Source organism: Mus caroli, chromosome 8 (assembly GCF_900094665.2).
Source record: "Mus caroli chromosome 8, CAROLI_EIJ_v1.1, whole genome shotgun sequence".
Lineage (NCBI taxonomy): Eukaryota > Metazoa > Chordata > Mammalia > Rodentia > Muridae > Mus > Mus caroli.
This window is the reverse complement of record NC_034577.1, coordinates 114,408,428-114,426,922: the sequence shown is the minus strand read 5'-3', so window position 1 is coordinate 114,426,922 and position 18,495 is coordinate 114,408,428. Positions and strand designations below refer to the sequence as shown.

The following is an 18,495-nucleotide window of genomic DNA, read 5'->3' as shown; positions in this document are numbered from 1 at the left end:
AAACCTACTAACCCTCCTAGCCTAGGCCAGGCCCCCAACTACCTACAAAAGTGGCTCAAAGGAGAAGTCACTGGAAAGGGAAGAGGGATTCCTTATGGCAGCCAGCCTGCACTCTGGCCATGCGTTCTTGGGTCTGATCCCTCTAGGTCCCCAGCCAGGTCTCTGTCCTGTGGCACCTGCTGAAGTGACACGCCTTGCTTGGTACTGCATTGACTCTGATCCCTCAATGTCTCCTTTATTTCTCTTCCTCTTTCCATAAGGAATATTAGAATTTACATTAAAAAAGAAAGAAACCCAGAAATGCTTACTTTGGGCTGATCGTATGGAGTCCAGAGCTGCATGCTCTTTGCATTTCCACTGTGAGTAGTGAAATGCTCAGAGCACTGTGGCAATGAGGCAGTCACTAACTAGCTATTGGGTATGTGTGTATTCTTGGAACAGGGATAGAAGGACAGAGACACTAGTAAAAACTATCTCTGCCTCTCCTTTTTAGAGGCTTCTGTCTGTCTGTTGAAAGAAAGGGAAAGCCAAAGCAAAGCCCCATGAACAATGGCCGCTGGTTAAAGAACTCAGAGCCAACTGAAGGATGGTTGAAGGCTCAGCTCTTGGGCTTCCCAAGAAACATGCTCCAGAGAGCGAGCAGAAGGAACAGCTGCAGTGGGGCCAGAGATGCTCAGGGACACACTAGGAGCAGGGCCAGAAAAGAACTACTAAGAAACTCCCTAAAACCGGACTATGTCTTACCAAGAGGGCTATCTACCACCTCCTGATACATACTGAGGCCAGGTCACCAAACCTCCAGAAAGAGGGCTCCAAGACCAAGGGGAATCTTATCATATTCAGTTGCTCACCTGGCCTTTCAAACAGACATTCTGATTCACTTAGAAGCCAGTGAGATAGCTCAGCAGGTAAAAGGCTCCTGACACCAAGCCCGACAATCTGAGATGGACACCTACGACCAACATAGTGGAAATGGTTCTCTGACACACACACCCCCGCACACGTGAGATAAACAGACAGATGGGGTGGGAGGGTGGGAAGGCTCACTGGACCTGGGAGATGGACCAAAGGGGACTAGGAGGTGAGCTGACCAGGGCCAGTCAGGGAGGGTGGGCCTCCATTCCCCAGGCTTACACCCTTCTGAGTTTCTTGGGCACCACTGCTAATTGTAAACCACCCCTCCATAGGCATAGGCTGAAACAGGACTAGCTTCTTACTTCTTTTCTGGGTAAGGCTCAAAGGACTCATCCGAGGACTGTGCTGTCTGTTTCTTATCACTCTCATCTTCGCTCAGGAAGTCTCTAGGAAAGACGAGAGAGCTTTCAGCAAAGCACTGACATGGGTGGAGCAAACCCAGCACGGCCTCCTGTCTTCAGGGCTACAGACCCCATAGTCCGAGTGTCACTTCTGAACATGTCCTAAGAAATCTAAAATGCCCAACTCCTCAATCTGTGCCCTAATCTCACTGAAACAAAACAAGCTAGCAACCCTCCTCCCTGTAAGCCACTCTTTTGGAAGACCAGGACCCCAAACTCTAACAGAGCTTATTTATTTACAGCAGGGGAGAGTGTGAAGGCTTAAAAGCATATCTGAAAGTGGCTACATCCCTCATCAACTGAGCACAGGCACACTCTTAGCCATTCCAAAGTTCACAGCAGGAAGGGGGGCTTTATGACCTTCCCCTGAAACACTCAGACCCACTGACCCCTTCCTTCCAAGGGAGGCCTGTCCTCCTCTCCTCACCCTACACAGAGCTTCTGCTCTTTCTTTCTCAACATTACTACTACCCTATAGCGCCTGCATCTAGCATCCTCTCTCTGTTCTAGCGATGCTGGAGCTAGTACAAGACTAAGGCCTTTAAAGAAGCAACACACAGGTAACAGCAAAGGACCAATCCTGGGGCAGTGTAAATGAGGCAATCGGGACTGCTGTGGGTCAGAACAGAACAGTACTGCCCCTGCAGCATGCTTCATCACCAGAAAGCCAAATCAGGAGCCAGGGACCTCAGAACAACCCTGACCACTCCTCTCCTCCCCACCTCTAAGAAGGAGAGATGGCAAACATGCCAACCAAGGGTAGCAGCTCTAGACAGGCTGAGTCTGGTCTGGAAGGAGAGATTTTAGGCTATGAAACCCCCTCTTCTCTCACCCCTCAGAAAGGTCACTGAACTCGTCTTTTACCCGATCATCCGAGGTTGACGATGGAACCTGCGTCTCACCCAGTTGCCCTGGGAAACAAAGAACAGGCTCTGGTTACCAATAGTGAGCACTTTCCTGTAAGGAGGCAATGCTGTCTCTCCCGGTCTAAGGACACACCTTCCTTACTGGGGCTGGGAGGCCTGTGGCCTCAACCTCCTTGTTCTCACTCCTGACACTCACTCCTGCTCAGATTCAGGGCATTGTGAGAACGGCCCACTCTGCATAGTTTACAACATGTTAAAGGACACTGTATACAAACACTTTATACAGCCAGGCATTCTAAAGTCTGTGGCGTCATCCTAGGGCCTCGCCTAGAGCCCACCTATAGCTGAACCACAGGGGTACCTACATTTTTAGTGTTTAAAAAAATTTTTTTAAGCCGGGCGTGGTGGCACATGCCTTTAATCCCAGCACTCGGGAGGCAGAGGTAGGCAGATTTCTGAGTTCGAGGCCAGCCTGGTCTACAAAGTGAGTTCCAAGACACCCAGGACTATACAGATAAACCCTATCTCGAAAAAAAAAAATTATGTGTGTGACTGTTTTTCCTGTGTACATGCCTGGTGCTGGCAGAGGCCAGAAGAGAGCCTTGGATCCTATGAACTGCAGTTATATGGTCATTAGTTACCATGTGTGTCTTTTGCAAGGGCAGCAAGTGTTCTTAACTGCTAAGCCTTATCTTCAATCCCGCTTTTGTTTTTAATTTTTTGAGACAAGGTCTCTCTATGTACCCTTGGTTCTGTCCTGGAACTCTCTACGTAGACCTAGCTGACTGGCCTCAAACTCATAGAAGTCGGCCTGCCTGCCTTTGCCTCCCCAAGAGCTGGGGTTAAAGGTGTACACCACTATGCTTGGCACCTGTCCAGAGTTTTTAAAGAGCCCCAGTGTGGAACTGCAGGTGAAAACTGCAGCGTCCTAACTGGCCATGAAGCTCACAGAGGCAAGAGGCAGGCAGGAGGCTGCTCCCAGCTCTCCCAACACGATGCTTAGGAACAGCTGCATCCAACCCACAGCATGTGTGGGTGGGGTCTGAGCTCCACAGAAGGGCCAGTCAGCAGAAGAGCTACCACACTGGCCTACACACTATGGTAAAGTAGCAGTCTCTTTGTCTGCCTCCATGTCCTGCAGACAATAACCCCATTCTTCTCTCTCCCTCAGCCCCCTCAGCCTACAGGAACAACCAGTCCCCTGTGGTTGAAGGACAGACAGACTTAGAGGAAGACTGAATGCCAGATGAGCACCATTGCAGAGACTGGTGAATTAGAGGCCTACTGGTGAAGAGACAGGAAGTCAGACAGGCTGGTCGGGCCACCCTACGCTTAGGTTCTAGGAGAAGGCACAGCTTCCTATGCTGTACCGTGCTCTACACGCAGACAGTACAGAACCCACTGTCTGCTGACGACAGCCTGGCTCAGAACACTGAGCCCTGTTCCAGCATAAGCCACAGGTGCTGCTTACCTGGGGCCTCACTGGGAGCCAAGTGTGGCTGCGTACAGGGGCCTAGCCCAGGTCCCACAGAGTCTCCATGTGAGTGCAGCAGGGCCACATCCACACTGGGCAGTGTCTTGGTCTCAGATCCAACTTGGGTTTCTCTGGCCTGGCAGAGCCGAGAGGCAGCTCCCGTGGGGTTGGACTCTGAGTTCTGGGCCAGCCGTGGTGACAGATCCTTGCCCCACGCCCATTTCACTGCTAATGCACTGTCCAAAAAGAGAGCTCTGCAGCTGGAGGCTGTGTCCATGGTGAAGTCGTGGCCCTGGTCGCAGCCCCACACAGCCTGGATGATGCCACAGTACTCAGAGGACAGTGTCCTCTGGAGGCTGGGCAGAGACCCACAGCTGACTGCATGCTCATGCACCCAGCCCACCAAGCCGTGCAGACACCGAGGGCTGGAGGCGATCAGGTCAGCTGAGGAGAATCAACAGAGATGTCAGGCTCACCGTGGCCAGCGCTAGGCCCGCCCTGGGACGCCCACCCTGACACGGATAGCACTCACCCACACATGCTCCCTCCTCTGCCACTGTGGGAGGCTGAACACCAACCCTGCAAAGCATCAGTGGCCACAGTTTAGGAACCGCTCAAGGTCACAAACGTCTTCCCCAGGGCCCCTCTGTCAGCTGCTCTGGTTTCCTCTCTCCTAAGTGACAGCTCTTCACCCTCAGATCTCTGCAAACATTGCCACCACAGCACCCCATTGTAACACCATGAGCTTTTGTCCACCCCAAGTCACTGCCCTAAGTCAACACCTAGAACACAGGGCGACGAACCCCTAAAGGTCCCAAGAAATCCAACAAGGGCCTACTTTGTACAAGGTTTCCTCTGGCCAGCTGGGGAGACATTGACTCTCTGTAAGAAGGTCCTGAGAAGGCTGTGACACTGATAGAATTGGGTGTAGCAGTTCTTGCAGACAAACTGAGGCAGGGTTGGGTCCTGGTGCACAGCAACACCCAGCAGACGCTGGAAGTCCCTAATGAAGACACGCTCTCCTGGGGACAGTCTTTCTGAGGTCTCCCCAGGCACTCTGTCAGAGATGCTTCGGAGGCTACGAGAGGAAAACTTCCCATGGCAGAGTCGACAGTGCCCCATAGCGAGAGTCCGGCCTGCTCCTGCGCAGATAAGCAAATGTGACGTAAGCGAGGTACTCGAAGTACAAGGATCACACTTCCCCCTGGCCTGCAAGCAGAGAAGTGCCCACACCGGGCTTCCTAAACACATGAGTAGCGGGACTTGGACTCGGGAGCTGGCCTTCCTCACTGAACACTCAATATTCAAGGAACCCCAGATGCCTACAACGAAGATGAAACTTAACATCCTGATTCCGAAAATGTGTCCAAGCCATGCCTCAAGAAACTAACTCACTGTTCATCCCTGTCCATCTATAGGTGCCCTGCCTGCAGCATGTGCATGATGCCACCCAACTGCCCCTAGTGGGAGTAAAGGACAGCTTACATAGGAAAGCCATTCTCAGGTGACTGAAGAACACCACACTAACGTGATGCACATGGAGGCTGTTAACCTAACTAGCTGCTGCTTGTTCACAAACTCACAGCTGCACGAGGAACAAGCAGTTAGTTTACTTAACTCAGTTCCCAACGCAGGTTAGGTTATAGGCCTGTTTTAACCGTCAAGAAACTGAGGTTCAGAAAAGTTAAGCAATTACCCTAAAAGTCCATAGCACGAAGAGCAAACTTGAAGCCACACCTGTGTGCCTTCAAATCTTACGCACTAAATAGCAGCAATACAGAGCTGTCTGGACGGCAGAGGAAAGGGCCTCTATCAAGAGTAGAAGCCAGAGAGCCCGCGTTCTCCAGAACCAGGAGGCCTGGTTTGCTCTCATTATCACTAAGCTCGCACCGGGGCCCGAGGATGCCTGGAACCCACCAGCTTCGTCTGTACCGTCGTCGCCTGTGTCCCCGCAGGAGCGCGTCGTCGAGCCCCAGCTGAGCTGAGCAGCCGCCCCGTCAGCGCTCACTCCGCCGCTGCGAGAAGGGCGACCCCGAGTCCGACCGCTTCCACAGCCGCCGCCGGAACCCCCGCGCTGCCGAGCTATTCCGGGAGACAGGAAGCGGCCGAGGCGGTCCCGCTTCATGGTGGCAGGCGACACTCGCTCCCTGCTCCGCGCTGCTCGGTGTGGCTCGGCCCGCTGACTTCTTGCTAGAGCGGACTTAACTTGGCTCACTCCGTGCCGTTCCGCTACTCTCCGCCGCGCTGCCCCGCTCCGCTCGACTCCCCGAGATCGGAGCCGGAGGAAGCGAGGGCTGCAACGAAGCGAGGAGCGGCCCGGGGAGCCGCAGCGGCCGCGGCGGGGTCGGGAGCCCGGAGTTCTTCGGGTCGCTCGGAACTCGCGACAGGCCCCTAAAGGAGGGGCAGCCCGGAGGGTGAACGGCCGCGGACTGCCGCCCGGGCGGTGGCGCCCAACAGAAACCCTCCAGAGCAGCGGCTCTCTCCGCCAGTCTTCCCGTCCGCGCTCGCAGCAAGTTGGCCGGAGGAGGTGACAAGAGCCACTGACCCCTCCGGTCCCCTAAACCCAAGTCTGCGCGGCGGGGCGGGGCGCGGCGGGGCGGGGCAGGGCCGGCGGAAGTGTGTCCCGGTCCCCTTCCGGCGGTGCGCAGCTCCTGCGACTCCCTCAGCTCCGCGCTCCGCGTTCCGGTCTGGAGGTGTCCACCCCGCCCCGCCCCTACCGCCGCGGCCTCCCCGCTCCCCGCCCCCGCCCAGCGCCATGGCCGCTGCGGCCGGGGACGGCGCGGCGAAGCCACTGCAGAGCGCCATGAAACTGGCCAACAAGGCCATCGAGCTAGACACCGGCAACCGGCCCCGGGTAAGGCTGGGAGGGTCGCGGAAGCAGCTCCAGGAGGCCCTTGGCCCCTGGTGGGTGGGAGAGGGCGGGCGTGTAGAGGGATCCGGCGCTCCCGACGCGCGGCGGCGGCTCTGGGACCGCGCCCGGAGGCTCGGGGCCCGGAGGCTAAGGGCGCCGAGCTCTGCGGGGACCTGGAACAGCTCAGCTTGCACTGGCCTCAGGTTTACCTGTGTGATGAGGCGGTGTGACATAAGAAGGAGGTTCTGTTTGCAAAGGACCTACATCCAAGATGTAGATGACAGATGTGTGTGTATTCTTGACAGAGTCTGTGTAGACTTAATCTAGAAAAGACCCGACTGTTGGCTCATTCAGGATGCTGCTTCTGTCTGCAGTTGCCTTCAAAGGTCATTTGTAAAGAAACCCAGGCACAAAAGGGGTGTGGCCTGTCATTGAGAATGACTGCTAATTAAAAGGGGATGGCAACCAGGTAGAAAAGCAGGCTGGGCCACCCAGAGCTTCCATAGGACAGGACGAATCACTGGTTGTCCAGTGCCCCAACTTAGTTTTCTAGGGCATCCTCACAAGACCAGAATCCTACCTGAAACCCATTTTATCTGAAGTGCTGAGCTAATTAAAGGTGGGTAACTTTGACAACGAGTAAAACGAAACACATACAGACCAGAGTTTCTGTCTTGAGCTGTCACAGAGCCCAGAGCAGAGGGGTCACACAGCTGAAACCTGCAGCCCAGTGCTCTGGGCTCCTTTGAGCAGAGGGAATTATTTTTGGAGTCTGGAGAATGTTATTTCTTCACCTAAGCCAAAACTTGAGATTGACAGATGAGCCCTTATCCTCTCCTCAGATTTCAGGAAGTGCTTTTCATAAGACACTAGTCTTTGAGTTGCACAGGAAGAGAACTTTGTTACACAGAGTGGAAACCCGAATTGCTGCTCAGGCAGCTCTGTGAAGCCTCCTGACTGAAGCTCAGCTCCTTCATGTGGTGGATAGTAATGAGAGGAGAGGCGTGTCCATCTGGGAACTCCTCAGCGCAGTGTTGAAGGAAGGAATTCTTTGATTTTTGTTCCACTTGATTTCTTTTTCCCTTCAAGTCTAGACAGTATAGATACCGTCCGTGTCCTAGCTGGACCATCACTGAAGCCTAGAAGGAAGTATTGTCAAAAAACAAGCAGGCACTGTTGGCCCTGCAGTTGTACCTGGGCATTCACCAGGCAGGCAGGATGCAGGCCTGACCATTGCTATCCTCTCCCCTGCATCTAGGAAGCGTACGTGGAATACCTGCGGAGCATCCACTACATCTCCCAGGTATTGCTCGAAGACGTGGAAAACACTACAGGTATGCCTTCAGACTTGCTACTCCTCTCATGATAGCAAAATGGTGCTGCCCCACCCACCCATGCCCTTGCCCGCCAGCCGGCACCGCCAAATGTTTTCAGATGGGGGCGGGGAGCTGTCTCCTTTTCTGCCTTCTGAGATCTTCCAGAGGTCTCCTGTCTCTTTCCAACCTGGTCCTTACCGTTAGCATATGATGTCATAGTGTGACATGCTGGCATTGAGGAGAAGTGGTCGAGATTAGGGGATGGATTGTGAATTGGGTCAAGACACTGCTTCAAGGCAGGTAAGAGTGAGATGCACAAAGCGGGGACCTGGCCAGCAAAAGTGCGTTTAAAAGGTCCTGGCAGAGGAAGTAGTTAAATTAGTGTTTTGTACATCTTGGACGGATGTGGAAGGGAATTTTGGGAACCTCCCAGAGCTCTACCCAGCATAGGGAGGAGCATAGAGCTTGGGTGTATTCTGAAAGAGAAGCCAACCAGACTTGCTGGGGTGGGTGGTGAGCTGCTAGCCGCAGGGGGTGTTCCAAGCAGACGAGGGGCGACATCACATAAGGGGAGAAATGGTGAATCCCGGTGTGCTGCTACGGATGTAGCTCGGTTGGTAGACAGCTCTTGTCAAGCATGCAGGAAGCCCTGGGTTTGTCCCTGGCACAGCGTAGATGAATGTGCTAGCGCAAGTCTGCAGTCTTAGTGGTTAGAAAACGGAAGCAGGAGGATCAGAGGTTTGCGATCGTCCTCAGTTACATAGTGAGTAGGAGGCCAGCCTGGGCTACATGAGGCCCTGTCTCAAATTTTTAGAAGTAGAGAATTCGTCTGTGAACATGTAAAGTCTGAGGCACAGGCAACCCACTGGACATAGGAACACAGTTAGGGAGAGCTACTAGGGAACGCATGAGCCCAGCTGAGTCCTCACGGATCTGAAGCCAGGGGTTTCCAGAGAAAACTTAAGGCAGTAGTATCTTAGAGGACAGGAAAAAATTGGAATGACCTGCCGTCTTTGGCATAGTCAGGCTGGGTAAGGACGGTTTAGGGGAACCTGGGTACTAAAATGGGTATGGACTGAGGAGGGAATGGAGTTTATGAGGCATTCGTGGGAAGGGGGAAACAGGAGAGTGGTTGCAGGAGCTGGGAGGACTATCGAAGCACAAAAGGACGTGTCTGCTGATGGAAGTGGGCCATGGGTGGCAGGGAGCAGCACAGACACCCGAGAGTCACCCATGGGAGACACCGGGGAAGGAGGCCGGCCGTGCACACGTAGCACCTGCAGGGGGGCAGGTCTGTGGAACAGGCAGCTAGTAGGTGGGCGAGGAGACCCTGTAGCACCCATGTCTCTGCGCAGTAGCCATGAGGGCTGCATGGCTGTCCCCAGAGGAGCTGTGATTACAAGCAGGCCTGACCCTCGGGCACCAGAGAAGGGCAGGTCAGCGGGATGCTTGGCTGCCAATCCCACGTGCGTGCCCTGTGTTGAGCCACGGTTCCGAGATGAATATGTGTGAGCTTGCCTAGCTTTTACAGTTCTTTCTCCTTAGTCAGAATGTGAGTCACTGCAGAAGGGCTAACTGTCCCCTATGTTCCTTCCCTAGAAGCTGGGGAAACTGTGCCCCCTGAGACCTCAAAGATGCTAAAGCTGGCTGAACAGTGTCTGGAGCGGGCCCAGTCAACAGCTACCAAGCTTGGTGGGTACCCAAAGAAGAGGGCTCCTGGGGCCTGCTTTGTGGGCTGGTCCGTAGCCTGCTGACCAGGGCGCTGTGCATGCCTTGCAGGGAGAATATGCCTGAAGCCAGCCGTACCTGCGGCTCCTCCCACACCCTTGCCAACCAGCCGACACCGCCGAGTGTGTTCAGATGAAGGGGGGAAGCTTTCTCCTTTCCTGCCCCCTGAGATCTTCCAGAAGCTGCAGGTGGCAGAATCACAAAACTCTAAGAAGTAAGATGGGCAGAGTGGGGGGTGTGCTGGCGCTGTGGCTGGGTTGGAGGCTGCACCCAGTGAGCTCCCCTTGGAGCAGTTGGTTAAAGTGGCTCCCAGAGCAGACAAACCCTGGCCTGACAGAAGCAGGTGCAAACTAAAAAGTGAACGGCAAACAGACACAGCCATATAGAAAACAGACTTGATGAGGTAATGATGACGGAACAGACCTGGGAAATTTTCAGGTAGTTCCTAGGCAATGGCCAAACAGCACTGAGGTTTGTTTAGAAATACAAAGTTTAGCCAGGCAGTGGTGGCACACGCCTTTAGTCCCAGCACTTGGGAGGCAGAGGCAGGCGGATCTCTGAATTCGAGGTCAGCCTGGTCTACAGAGTGAGTTCCAGGACAGCCAGGGCTGCACAGAGAAACCCTGTCTCCAAAAACCAAAATAAATAATAAAAAATGAAAAATATAATGCCGAAATTTGTTTTTTAAAATTAGTTAGGGGATCTAACGCCCTCTTCTGGCCACCTTGAACACCGGGCACACATACTTCGTGCCCAGACATATATGTGGGCAAAAAACACCCATGCATACAAAAATAAAGTCATAATTAAAAATAAATAAAAACTACTTAGATAGTTGAGAATGTAGCTGAATGGAAGAGTGCCTCATTAGCATGCATGAAGCCCTGGACTTGTTCCCTGGTGCTTCATATAATCGTAGTGCTCAGGAGGTAGAGTCAAGAAGATCGTGGTTTCAAGTCCACCCTGAGCTACCTATTGAATTTGAGGCTAGCCTGGCCAGAGGTCATAGCGTATGCTTGTAATCCCAGAATTTAGAAGGTCAAGGAAGGCCTGCCTTAACTATATAGTAAATTCACTAACAAGCTGGGCTACTCTGTCTCAAAAAAAGAAAGAAAGAAGGGGGAGGGGGAGAGCAAGCAAGCAAGCAGGCAAAAGAAAAAAGAAAAGAAAAGCCAGCCAGGTGGTGCCAGCATGCATCTTTAATCCCACCAATAAGCAGGCAAAAGATAAAAATGTAGATGTCATAGAAACAAGACAAAAATAAGAAGACAGAAGGCCTAGCATATTCCTTGAAGTTCTACAGAGAGAAGAAAGGCAATGGGCAGGGGACTGTTAGAAGAAGAAGCAGCTACAATCAAGACAGTTTTTTACACCAGTAAAAGATACCAAGACACAGGTGCAGAAAGCTCCATGAACCCAGCATGGATGGATCAGGCTCTCCCACACCTCCCTGCCATACCTGCTTCCCCCTGGCTCCCCAGGCCCCACCTGTCTGTGTGCGGCATCAGCACTGGGCAGACACAAACCTCAGCTTTAGGGCGGGCTCTCAGTCTCCTCCATGCCCTTTTGTCTGCTAGCTTGTGTGGCAGGCTGCCATTTGTCCCTGAATAGACACATCTGTCTTTTCGGTGGGTTGCAAATGAATCTTGCACTGTGGCCCCTGTAGTTACTGCCAGGTGTTCCATTTTATTGCCACAGATGCATAACTTATTTCCATAAAAGGCCAGGTGTCCTGCTTCTCTTGAGAAGCCCCAAGTCCTAGCATTACAAACACGTGTGTCCAGGCACCGGATCTCTCGCCTGCCCTAGATCTGACTTCTGCATCCCGTTCCTCCTCACTGGCGGCGTCTTCCTCTTGGTCTTAGAACAAGGTCTAAGGGTGTGAGGATGGTTGCTCGGGCCCCATCACTGCCCCGTCCAGGCCTCTAGATCATTCCTGGGCTTCATGCACATGGAGAGCAGCTTGGTATTATTTCTAGGGAGCTGACACCACTGGAGAAGGCCTCCCTACAAAACCAGAAGCTGAGGGCCACGTATGAAGCCCGGATGGCCCGTCTGGACCCCAGCCAGGCCATGCAGAAGACATCGCTGGTGAGCAAGACCCAGAGAGGAACTGCTCTGCTCAGAGAAGGGTCGAGTCAAAGGAGCAGGCCTTACTTCCTCCTTTTTCCCTTAGACCCTGTCTCTACAGCGGCAGATGATGGAGAATCTGGTGATCGCCAAAGCAAGAGAAGAGACAGCATCCTTACAGGGGCTTAAGAGTGAGGTCTTGAGCTGAGGGTGGAGAAGGGCCAGGTGCCAGGAGGTGGGTGTGGGACTGTAAGCCTTCCCAGCAGTGAGATAGTGTCCCCTCAAGAACATGGCCTTAACCCTTCCTCCACTCTTGGGGACCTAGTTAGACTCTACCCTCCTATCCTCTTTAGCACTAATTAGCTGCTCTCTACCATCAAGTCTGCCTTCCTGAGTAAAGCCTTTCCTTGAACTAATGGCTGTTCTGGCCGAACTCAACGCTCGAAGGCAGAGGCAGCCTTACATACCTAGACTCCTGGGACATCAAGTATATTGGAGAAGATGAAGCAGATGAGTTACAGGGCAGGGGTGGAGGCCCACTCAGGTCAGACACTACTGGCCCCTTGACTCTGTTACCCTAGCTACAGCGGAAGATGGAGGAGCGCCGCCTGCGCCTTCAGGAGGCTGCCAACAGGTGTGTCTCTTCCCTGTCTCATAGGCATGCTGGTATGCCTGGAAGGGGCTCCCTGAGCCCATAGGGCCATCCCTGATCCCAGCCTATCTTCCTCCTCAGGAGGTTCTGCAGTCAACTTGCTCTGACCCCGGAGGAGCGGGAGCAGCGAGCCCTCTATGCTGCCATCTTGGAGTATGAGCAAGACCATGTGAGTCAACTCCCACTGGTCCAAGCAGAGGGGTGGCAGACTTGGGATCACATGGGCCTATAGGACTCGGTTCCTTCCCACACCCCAGGACACCCCACACAGCCCTTGCAGGGCACCCCATCGTGGAGATCCGACTGTGCTTTCCTCCAAGGTCCTCTGTCCTGCAGGACTGGCCAAAGCACTGGAGAGCCAAGCTCAAGAGGAACCCAGGGGACCTGTCGCTAGTGACCAGCCTGCTCTCCCACTTGCTCAGGTATTCACTCCCAGAGCCCATTCCCCAGCCTGAGGGGCTCCCTGCTAGTCGATGGGGGAGGGGAAAGAAGGAGAGTCATCAGAAAGGCTAGGCTAGGGGAACCTGCGGGCAGAGGGCTCCTGCAGAGGGGCCTCTTGTGCTGACCGGTTTTCATTGGCTTCCATTAGCTTCCCCAGATTGCATGGGTCACACTACACTTGTGATATTCACCAACAGGGAATGTCAGAGAAGTCACGTGGGGGAATTTTTTTGTACAGGCATTATCACAGATGAGGGCATAAGGAGCAGGTGACTAAGGTCGGTGAATAAAAATTACGCTCAGATTTCTAAGCTTCAGGCTAAAAAGTAGACTGAAGCCCTGCCCAGCTGTGAGGGTGGCCACTATGGCACTCACTTCGGCTGGGGTGAGGAAGATGGGTGGGCATGACAGGTGCCCGCCTGGGCAGGCACTTAAGGCCCATCTTGCCTGCTTTCCCCCTTGCAGCCTTCCCGATCACCCAATCTCCCAGCTCCTGAAGAAGCTGCAGTGTGCGGTATACAGTGCACTGTACCCAATTGTGAGCCGGGCTGCCACCAGTGCTGCACCTGCCCCAGGCAGCTGCTCCCTGCCCCCAGAAGCCAACGGCCTCCTGGCCCCTGGGAGCCGGCGACTTCGGTCCTCCCAGAGCCTCTACTGCATGCTTTCCCCCTCCGAGCCCAGTACAGCCCCACGAGTGCTGGATGGACCTCCTCCCACGTCCTCTGTCCCCACACTCCACTCAGGCCCCCTGGACAGAGAGGCAGACGGCAGCCCAGCAGGGCCCTCCTCGCCCCTGGTAGATGCTTTATCCCACCTGCCAGACAAGGACAGCTCCTTTGAGGACCTGGAACAGTTTTTGGCTATGTCTGAGCCACAGACCCCAGGAGCAAAGAGGGAACCCTTGCTGGAGTGTCTGAAGAGCACAGTCAAGGACATTCACAATGCCATCGGTGAGCCTGCAGGGACCAACACAGGACCTGCTCCAGTTGCATCTGCCAGCCTCAAGTGCAGCTTGCTGCCCAGGACAGCAAGGACCTGTGTCTACCCACCCACAGGGGCAAGCATGCAGCCCAGGAGAGCAGGGCCTAGCCTACTTTAGTGCCTCAGACAGTGGGTGGAGCTGATGTGGGAGCTTAAGAGATGTGGTGCCTTGAATCACAGCGGTGGCCTGGCTGTGCCTACTCCAAGGCTTCTAGACATTGCATGAACCAGTGAGGAGGTCTTAACAGCCTGGGCCTGTACTCACTATTCTAAAGTTTCTGGGATTTGTGTAGACTTAGGAGCCAGTCCTTCCAGAACAGGACCATCCACCCCTCCCTTTGGCAGATCCTTTAGCCACTTGGGAGCCCAAGTCAACCCTAGGGGAGAAGACCCAAGACCTGGCCCCCAGGACACGGGACGAAGCATAGGCAAGGGAAGGGGATGAGAGACTGAGCAACTAGAACAACCAGGTAGAACAGCCCCAAAGCCTAGATGCTGTAGCTCTGCTCTACAGGAGCTGGATCTGGTAAACAGGGCGCCTTGACTTTGAACTTAGAGTTGCTAGAGATGTGGGGGGGCAGGCAATAGCACATTAGAACATTGTAAACTCTGCTCCTGGCAGATAGACTGCTCTCGCTGACCCTTTTGGCCTTCGAAAGCCTGAACACAGCCACCTCCAAAGACCGCTGCCTGGCCTGCATCGAGGAGCCCTTCTTCTCCCCACTGTGGCCTCTGCTGCTGGCCCTCTACAGGTACTGCCCCCAGCCTAGCTTAGCATCCCCAGGAGCTGGAGTCTCCGTCCTAGTCTCCCACCGACTTGTCTGAGGCCATCCTCAGGTGTTGCAAGTGTGCAGGTGGCTAAGCCACTTGTCTGTCTAGAGACTGTCAGGCTCTCCTAGGATGCATGCCAGAGGTCCCCGGCCGTAACCCCACCTGCCTCTGGAAGAGTGCAACTGAGCCTGGCCTCTCTGCTTTAGGAGTGTGCACCGTACCAGGGAGGCCGCTGTGAGCAGGAGCATGGAGCTGTACAGGAACGCACCCCCTACAGCCCTCGGCATCCCCACCAAGCTCCTCCCACGCGTCCCCGAAGCTCAAGCCTCCACCTACCCCTACTGCACTGCAGCCCAGGAGCTGGGGCTGCTGGTCTTGGAGAGCTGCCCTCAGAAGAAGCTGGAGTGCATCGGTGCGGGGATCTGAGGGGCCCAGAGGTTTGAGAGGTGGAAGATGGGGCTGTGCCTTCCCCGCTGGCTGTGCCTTCCCTGTGCTAGCCTGCAGGTCCCTCACTAAGCAAACATGGGGCAGTGTTCCCTCAGCTTTCTCCAGACCTGCGTTCCCAGGAGAGATGGGGCAATGCCAGGAGACTTGTGGATATAGGAAACAGCATAGTCTCCCTCACACCGGGTCCTTTAAGTCTTCCTGCCCTTGTCAGATACTCTTTCACTACATCACACCCGCTGAAGCCGTTTTCTGTTCCATAGTGCGGACGCTGCGGGTCATCTGCGTCTGCGCGGAAGACTACTGCCGTGCCCAAGAGGCCAGGCCTGAGGGGCAGCCCCAGCCCCCTGCCGCTGCCATGTGAGTTCAGAGTGGACGCAGTGTCTGGAGGGGTATGTGTCCCTGCCCGGCGACTGTCCAGCGAGGACCCTGGTAGCCCCCAGATGGACCATTTCACCTCAGAGCACAGCTCATAGCTACCAAAGACCTTGGATGGAGTCAGGGCAAGAAGAAGGGTTCCCACCCCACAACCGTGTGTTCCAGTCCATCTGAACAAGCTGCTATTGCAGTGTCCTCTGGCAAGGCCAAGAAATCTTAGGGATCCTGGGTCCTGGTTAATCTGGGGAGACTGAGAAAGGCCTGCCTGGACCCCAGGGACTCAGAGGGAGCGGGGAAGGTGCACTTTCAAAGGGTGCCCCTTTCCTGAATAGATCTAGCATGAGGGCTCCCTGGCACATCCAAGATGGGGCAGGTTCTTCCCACTCAGGACACACAGCCTCAGGGCTTGAGCCTATCTCCACCTCTCCTCAACTCAGCTGGTAACTGAATCCTCTGACCTGGAGTCAATGTCCCTCATGGTTCTTGCATGAGCTCAGACCTTTGCACCTTGTCCCAAGGACCAGGATCAGCCTGGACACCTGCTGGCAGACCAAGGGGCTGTGACCCTGGCCTGTACCTGGAGCCCACAAGTAAATATCAGAGCTAGGTATGAGGTCACCTATGAGGAGTTCGACCCAAGAGAAGGAAGGCAGACACTTCTCAGCCACTCTAAGGCTGGGTTGCTATCCATCCTCACCACAGAGCCTGCCACGCACTCGCTGCCTTTACTGTTTTATAAAAGAATTCCCAGGCTAAGGGTTTGCACATCACACAGCCTTGGCCCAAGCCATACCTGACCAGGGGTGGGGGGTGGGGGGTGGGGGTGTGTGCCTATTGTGTCTCTGTGGGTGGCAGGACACTGAGCAGGGGCAGCAAGTGTGTGGAGCCTCCCTGGCCCATGGAAAAAGAGGTCAGAGCCATAGCCTCGGGTTCCAGCTGCCCCCTCACCTCTTGGTCCCATGCTCTTCCAAGAAGCTCTCATGTGTACCCTGACTAGTGCAGCTAGACCTCTCCTGAGCCGGGCCCAGAGAGAGGACCTAGTGCAGAGGTGATTATTTTCCAGTCTCAGACATTTGCTCCCAAGCTTCCAAAAGCACCTAAGTCCATAGCCAAGTAGAACATCAGAAGAAACCTAGTGTATCCTGCCATTGAGAGTCTTACGTGGGCCTGTATTACCATGGCCAGGAGGTCTCCGGGGCTGTTGGGGAACAGGGGTACAAGGATTATAGCCAGCCTGGCCAAGATGGCCCCAGAGAGGCAGAGTGCTGCCCTTCGGCCCAGGCCCTGCAGACTGACCTCTTAGCCTTTGCCCAGCAGTGGCGCTGACGACCTGCTGCCCATCCTGTCCTTCGTGGTGCTGAGGAGCGGCCTCCCCCAGCTGGTGTCAGAGTGCGCGGCCCTGGAAGAGTTCACTCACGAGGGGTAGGAAGGGGCCCAGGCTAGTGGGTGGCTAGGAGGCTGATGTGGGGGAAGGGTCTCTGTGGGAAGAGCTGGGGACGGAGCAGCTGTGACAAGGGGGACAAGGGAACCTCACCCCCCAGTACAAAAGCAATGGCTATAGTAAGCCATGGGAGCCACAAGGGGGCCCGCAGCCCCACCACCACGTTCGGACATCCCTCTGAGATCCACTGTGCACGGGACACTCTTACCCGCATGCTCTGTAGCCTTCAGAGGACCCTGTGCAGGAGCCAGAGGGTGTCCCCGAGCAGCATCTGCCCGGGGAAGAGCAGTATGCACCGCAGGGCCATCACAGGACCTGGACTGGCAATGGGGAAAGGTCCACCCTGACCCAGCTCTCTAGCAACTTTACCCGTGACTGTGTCATTGCCCAAGCAAGAAGGGAAGCTGTTGCCCTCCGGAGGACTAGGCTTGTCCATCTGTCCTCTCAGTCGACATGTCCTTCCCCACTCCACACAGGTACTTGATTGGAGAAGAAGGGTATTGCCTGACATCACTGCAGAGCGCCCTGAGCTATGTGGAACTTCTGTCCCGGGGACGGCTGGACAAGTAGTGGTGGCTGGACCTCACAGACCAAAGGAGCCACAGGACCTCCACACTGCACTGCATATCTGGTGTGGGGACACTGGAGGCCAGCCTGCTGTGGTAGCACTCTATAGCTCTTGCTCACTGTCTTTACCATGCATCTGTCCTGGAGGCCTAGGACAGTGCCTCTTTAACAGGGCATGGCTGGCTGAGTCAGGCCTGCCCCAGACCCCATAGGAGAATTCTAGCTGCCGTTCCCTGGGGAGCCTGCAGCACTGATTGGTGGCTCTGACCTCTTCTCATGGACACGAGGCAGCCCCGACTGGGGTATCAGCACAGAAGTGGGTATTGGGAACCTTGCCGGGCCAGTCTAGTTTTACACGCCTCCAGTCTCCTGAGACAGCCCAAGTTTGTGTGAGCCAGTTTCTTGTTAGTCACAAGTGGGCTTTACCCTGCCCCCAGAGAACTGGGTGTAGGTAGTGTGAGATGTGCTGTTTATTTACCAGGTAGCAACTTCCCTGTTTGCTTTTGCAGGCCCGGGTGTCACTGCCCAGGCCTGGGTGATGAGCCTTTCTCCTACCAAGGTCCAGGACATCCTGCCCTGGGCTTATCTTGGTTGGGGACAGTGAAATATGTTCAGAACACTGGCTAACAAATACAGTTGTACAGACTCTTCAATGTCAGAGTCTAGAGGTCTCTAAGTGGCTACCAACTCAGCCTAAAATAAAGAAGTCACTCTATCGAAGTCCATGTGACTTGTTCGTTTACCCACTGGGCAGCCAGGACTCAGGCAACACAGCCAGCCTCTGCCAGTCTCCTAGAGATCACAGCTGACAGCCCAACCCCAGAGCCTCTGCACAGAAGCAGTCTCTTCCCAGGGCTGTTCCCAGCCAGGAAATTGTGGACTTCCCGCTCTGGGATAGCAAGTGTCTGCAGGGTGTCATTAGGACGGCTGGAATTGAGTCATTGCTGTAGTCCTGAGCCCACAGCAGTTCCCTGAAGGTGTCTGAGTAATCATCCTACTCACACACACAATGAAATGTCCCACAGTACCACCCCACGTGTAGGGACACACAGCGATGCCCTTTGATTCTGCTGGGGCCCTAGGGTGATGCTGGCATCCGAGCACAGGCAGTGTCTTCCACGGAGGCGAGCTGACCCACCCAGGAAAGGAAATACCCATGGCAGCTGGGGTTGCTGTGAGGAGGTGGTGGCAGGACACGG

At 54.8% G+C, this 18,495-nt stretch overlaps 2 protein-coding genes across 4 annotated transcripts in view; one reads left to right on the top strand and one right to left on the bottom strand.

Annotated features, from left to right (window-relative positions):
- The window catches only part of Znf276 (zinc finger protein 276), a 15,249-nt gene extending 8,995 nt beyond the window's left edge, over positions 1-6,254 (bottom strand). Inside the window, exons 1-6 of one of the 2 annotated variants that reach the window (XM_021170572.1) lie at positions 5,574-6,254; positions 4,495-4,798; positions 4,189-4,235; positions 3,654-4,100; positions 2,149-2,227; positions 1,218-1,301 (exon numbers count right to left, since the gene is read on the bottom strand). In XM_021170572.1, the coding sequence (XP_021026231.1) occupies positions 1,218-1,301; positions 2,149-2,227; positions 3,654-4,100; positions 4,189-4,235; positions 4,495-4,798; positions 5,574-5,781 (1,169 nt within the window). In that variant the 5' untranslated portion in view covers positions 5,782-6,254. Of the gene's footprint in view, positions 1-1,217; positions 1,302-2,148; positions 2,228-3,653; positions 4,101-4,188; positions 4,236-4,494; positions 4,799-5,546 lie in introns of both variants that reach the window. The other variant, XM_029480494.1, reaches the window with a different exon arrangement.
- Positions 6,154-18,016, top strand: Vps9d1 (VPS9 domain containing 1). 2 transcript variants are annotated; one of them, XM_021170570.2, is made up of 15 exons: positions 6,154-6,510; positions 7,766-7,841; positions 9,423-9,515; positions 9,603-9,765; positions 11,531-11,642; positions 11,728-11,790; positions 12,203-12,255; positions 12,355-12,442; positions 12,610-12,695; positions 13,180-13,664; positions 14,318-14,447; positions 14,673-14,878; positions 15,174-15,270; positions 16,606-16,710; positions 17,206-18,016. In XM_021170570.2, the coding sequence occupies exons 1-15, from the start codon at positions 6,412-6,414 to the stop codon at positions 17,297-17,299; spliced, it is 1,950 nt and encodes a 649-aa protein (XP_021026229.1). In that variant the 5' UTR covers positions 6,154-6,411; the 3' UTR covers positions 17,300-18,016. The 2 variants fall into 2 exon arrangements, with proteins under 2 accessions (XP_021026229.1, XP_021026230.1); XM_021170571.2 differs by having other exon boundaries at positions 6,399-6,510; positions 9,426-9,515.
- The last annotated feature ends 479 nt before the right edge of the window (positions 18,017-18,495 follow it).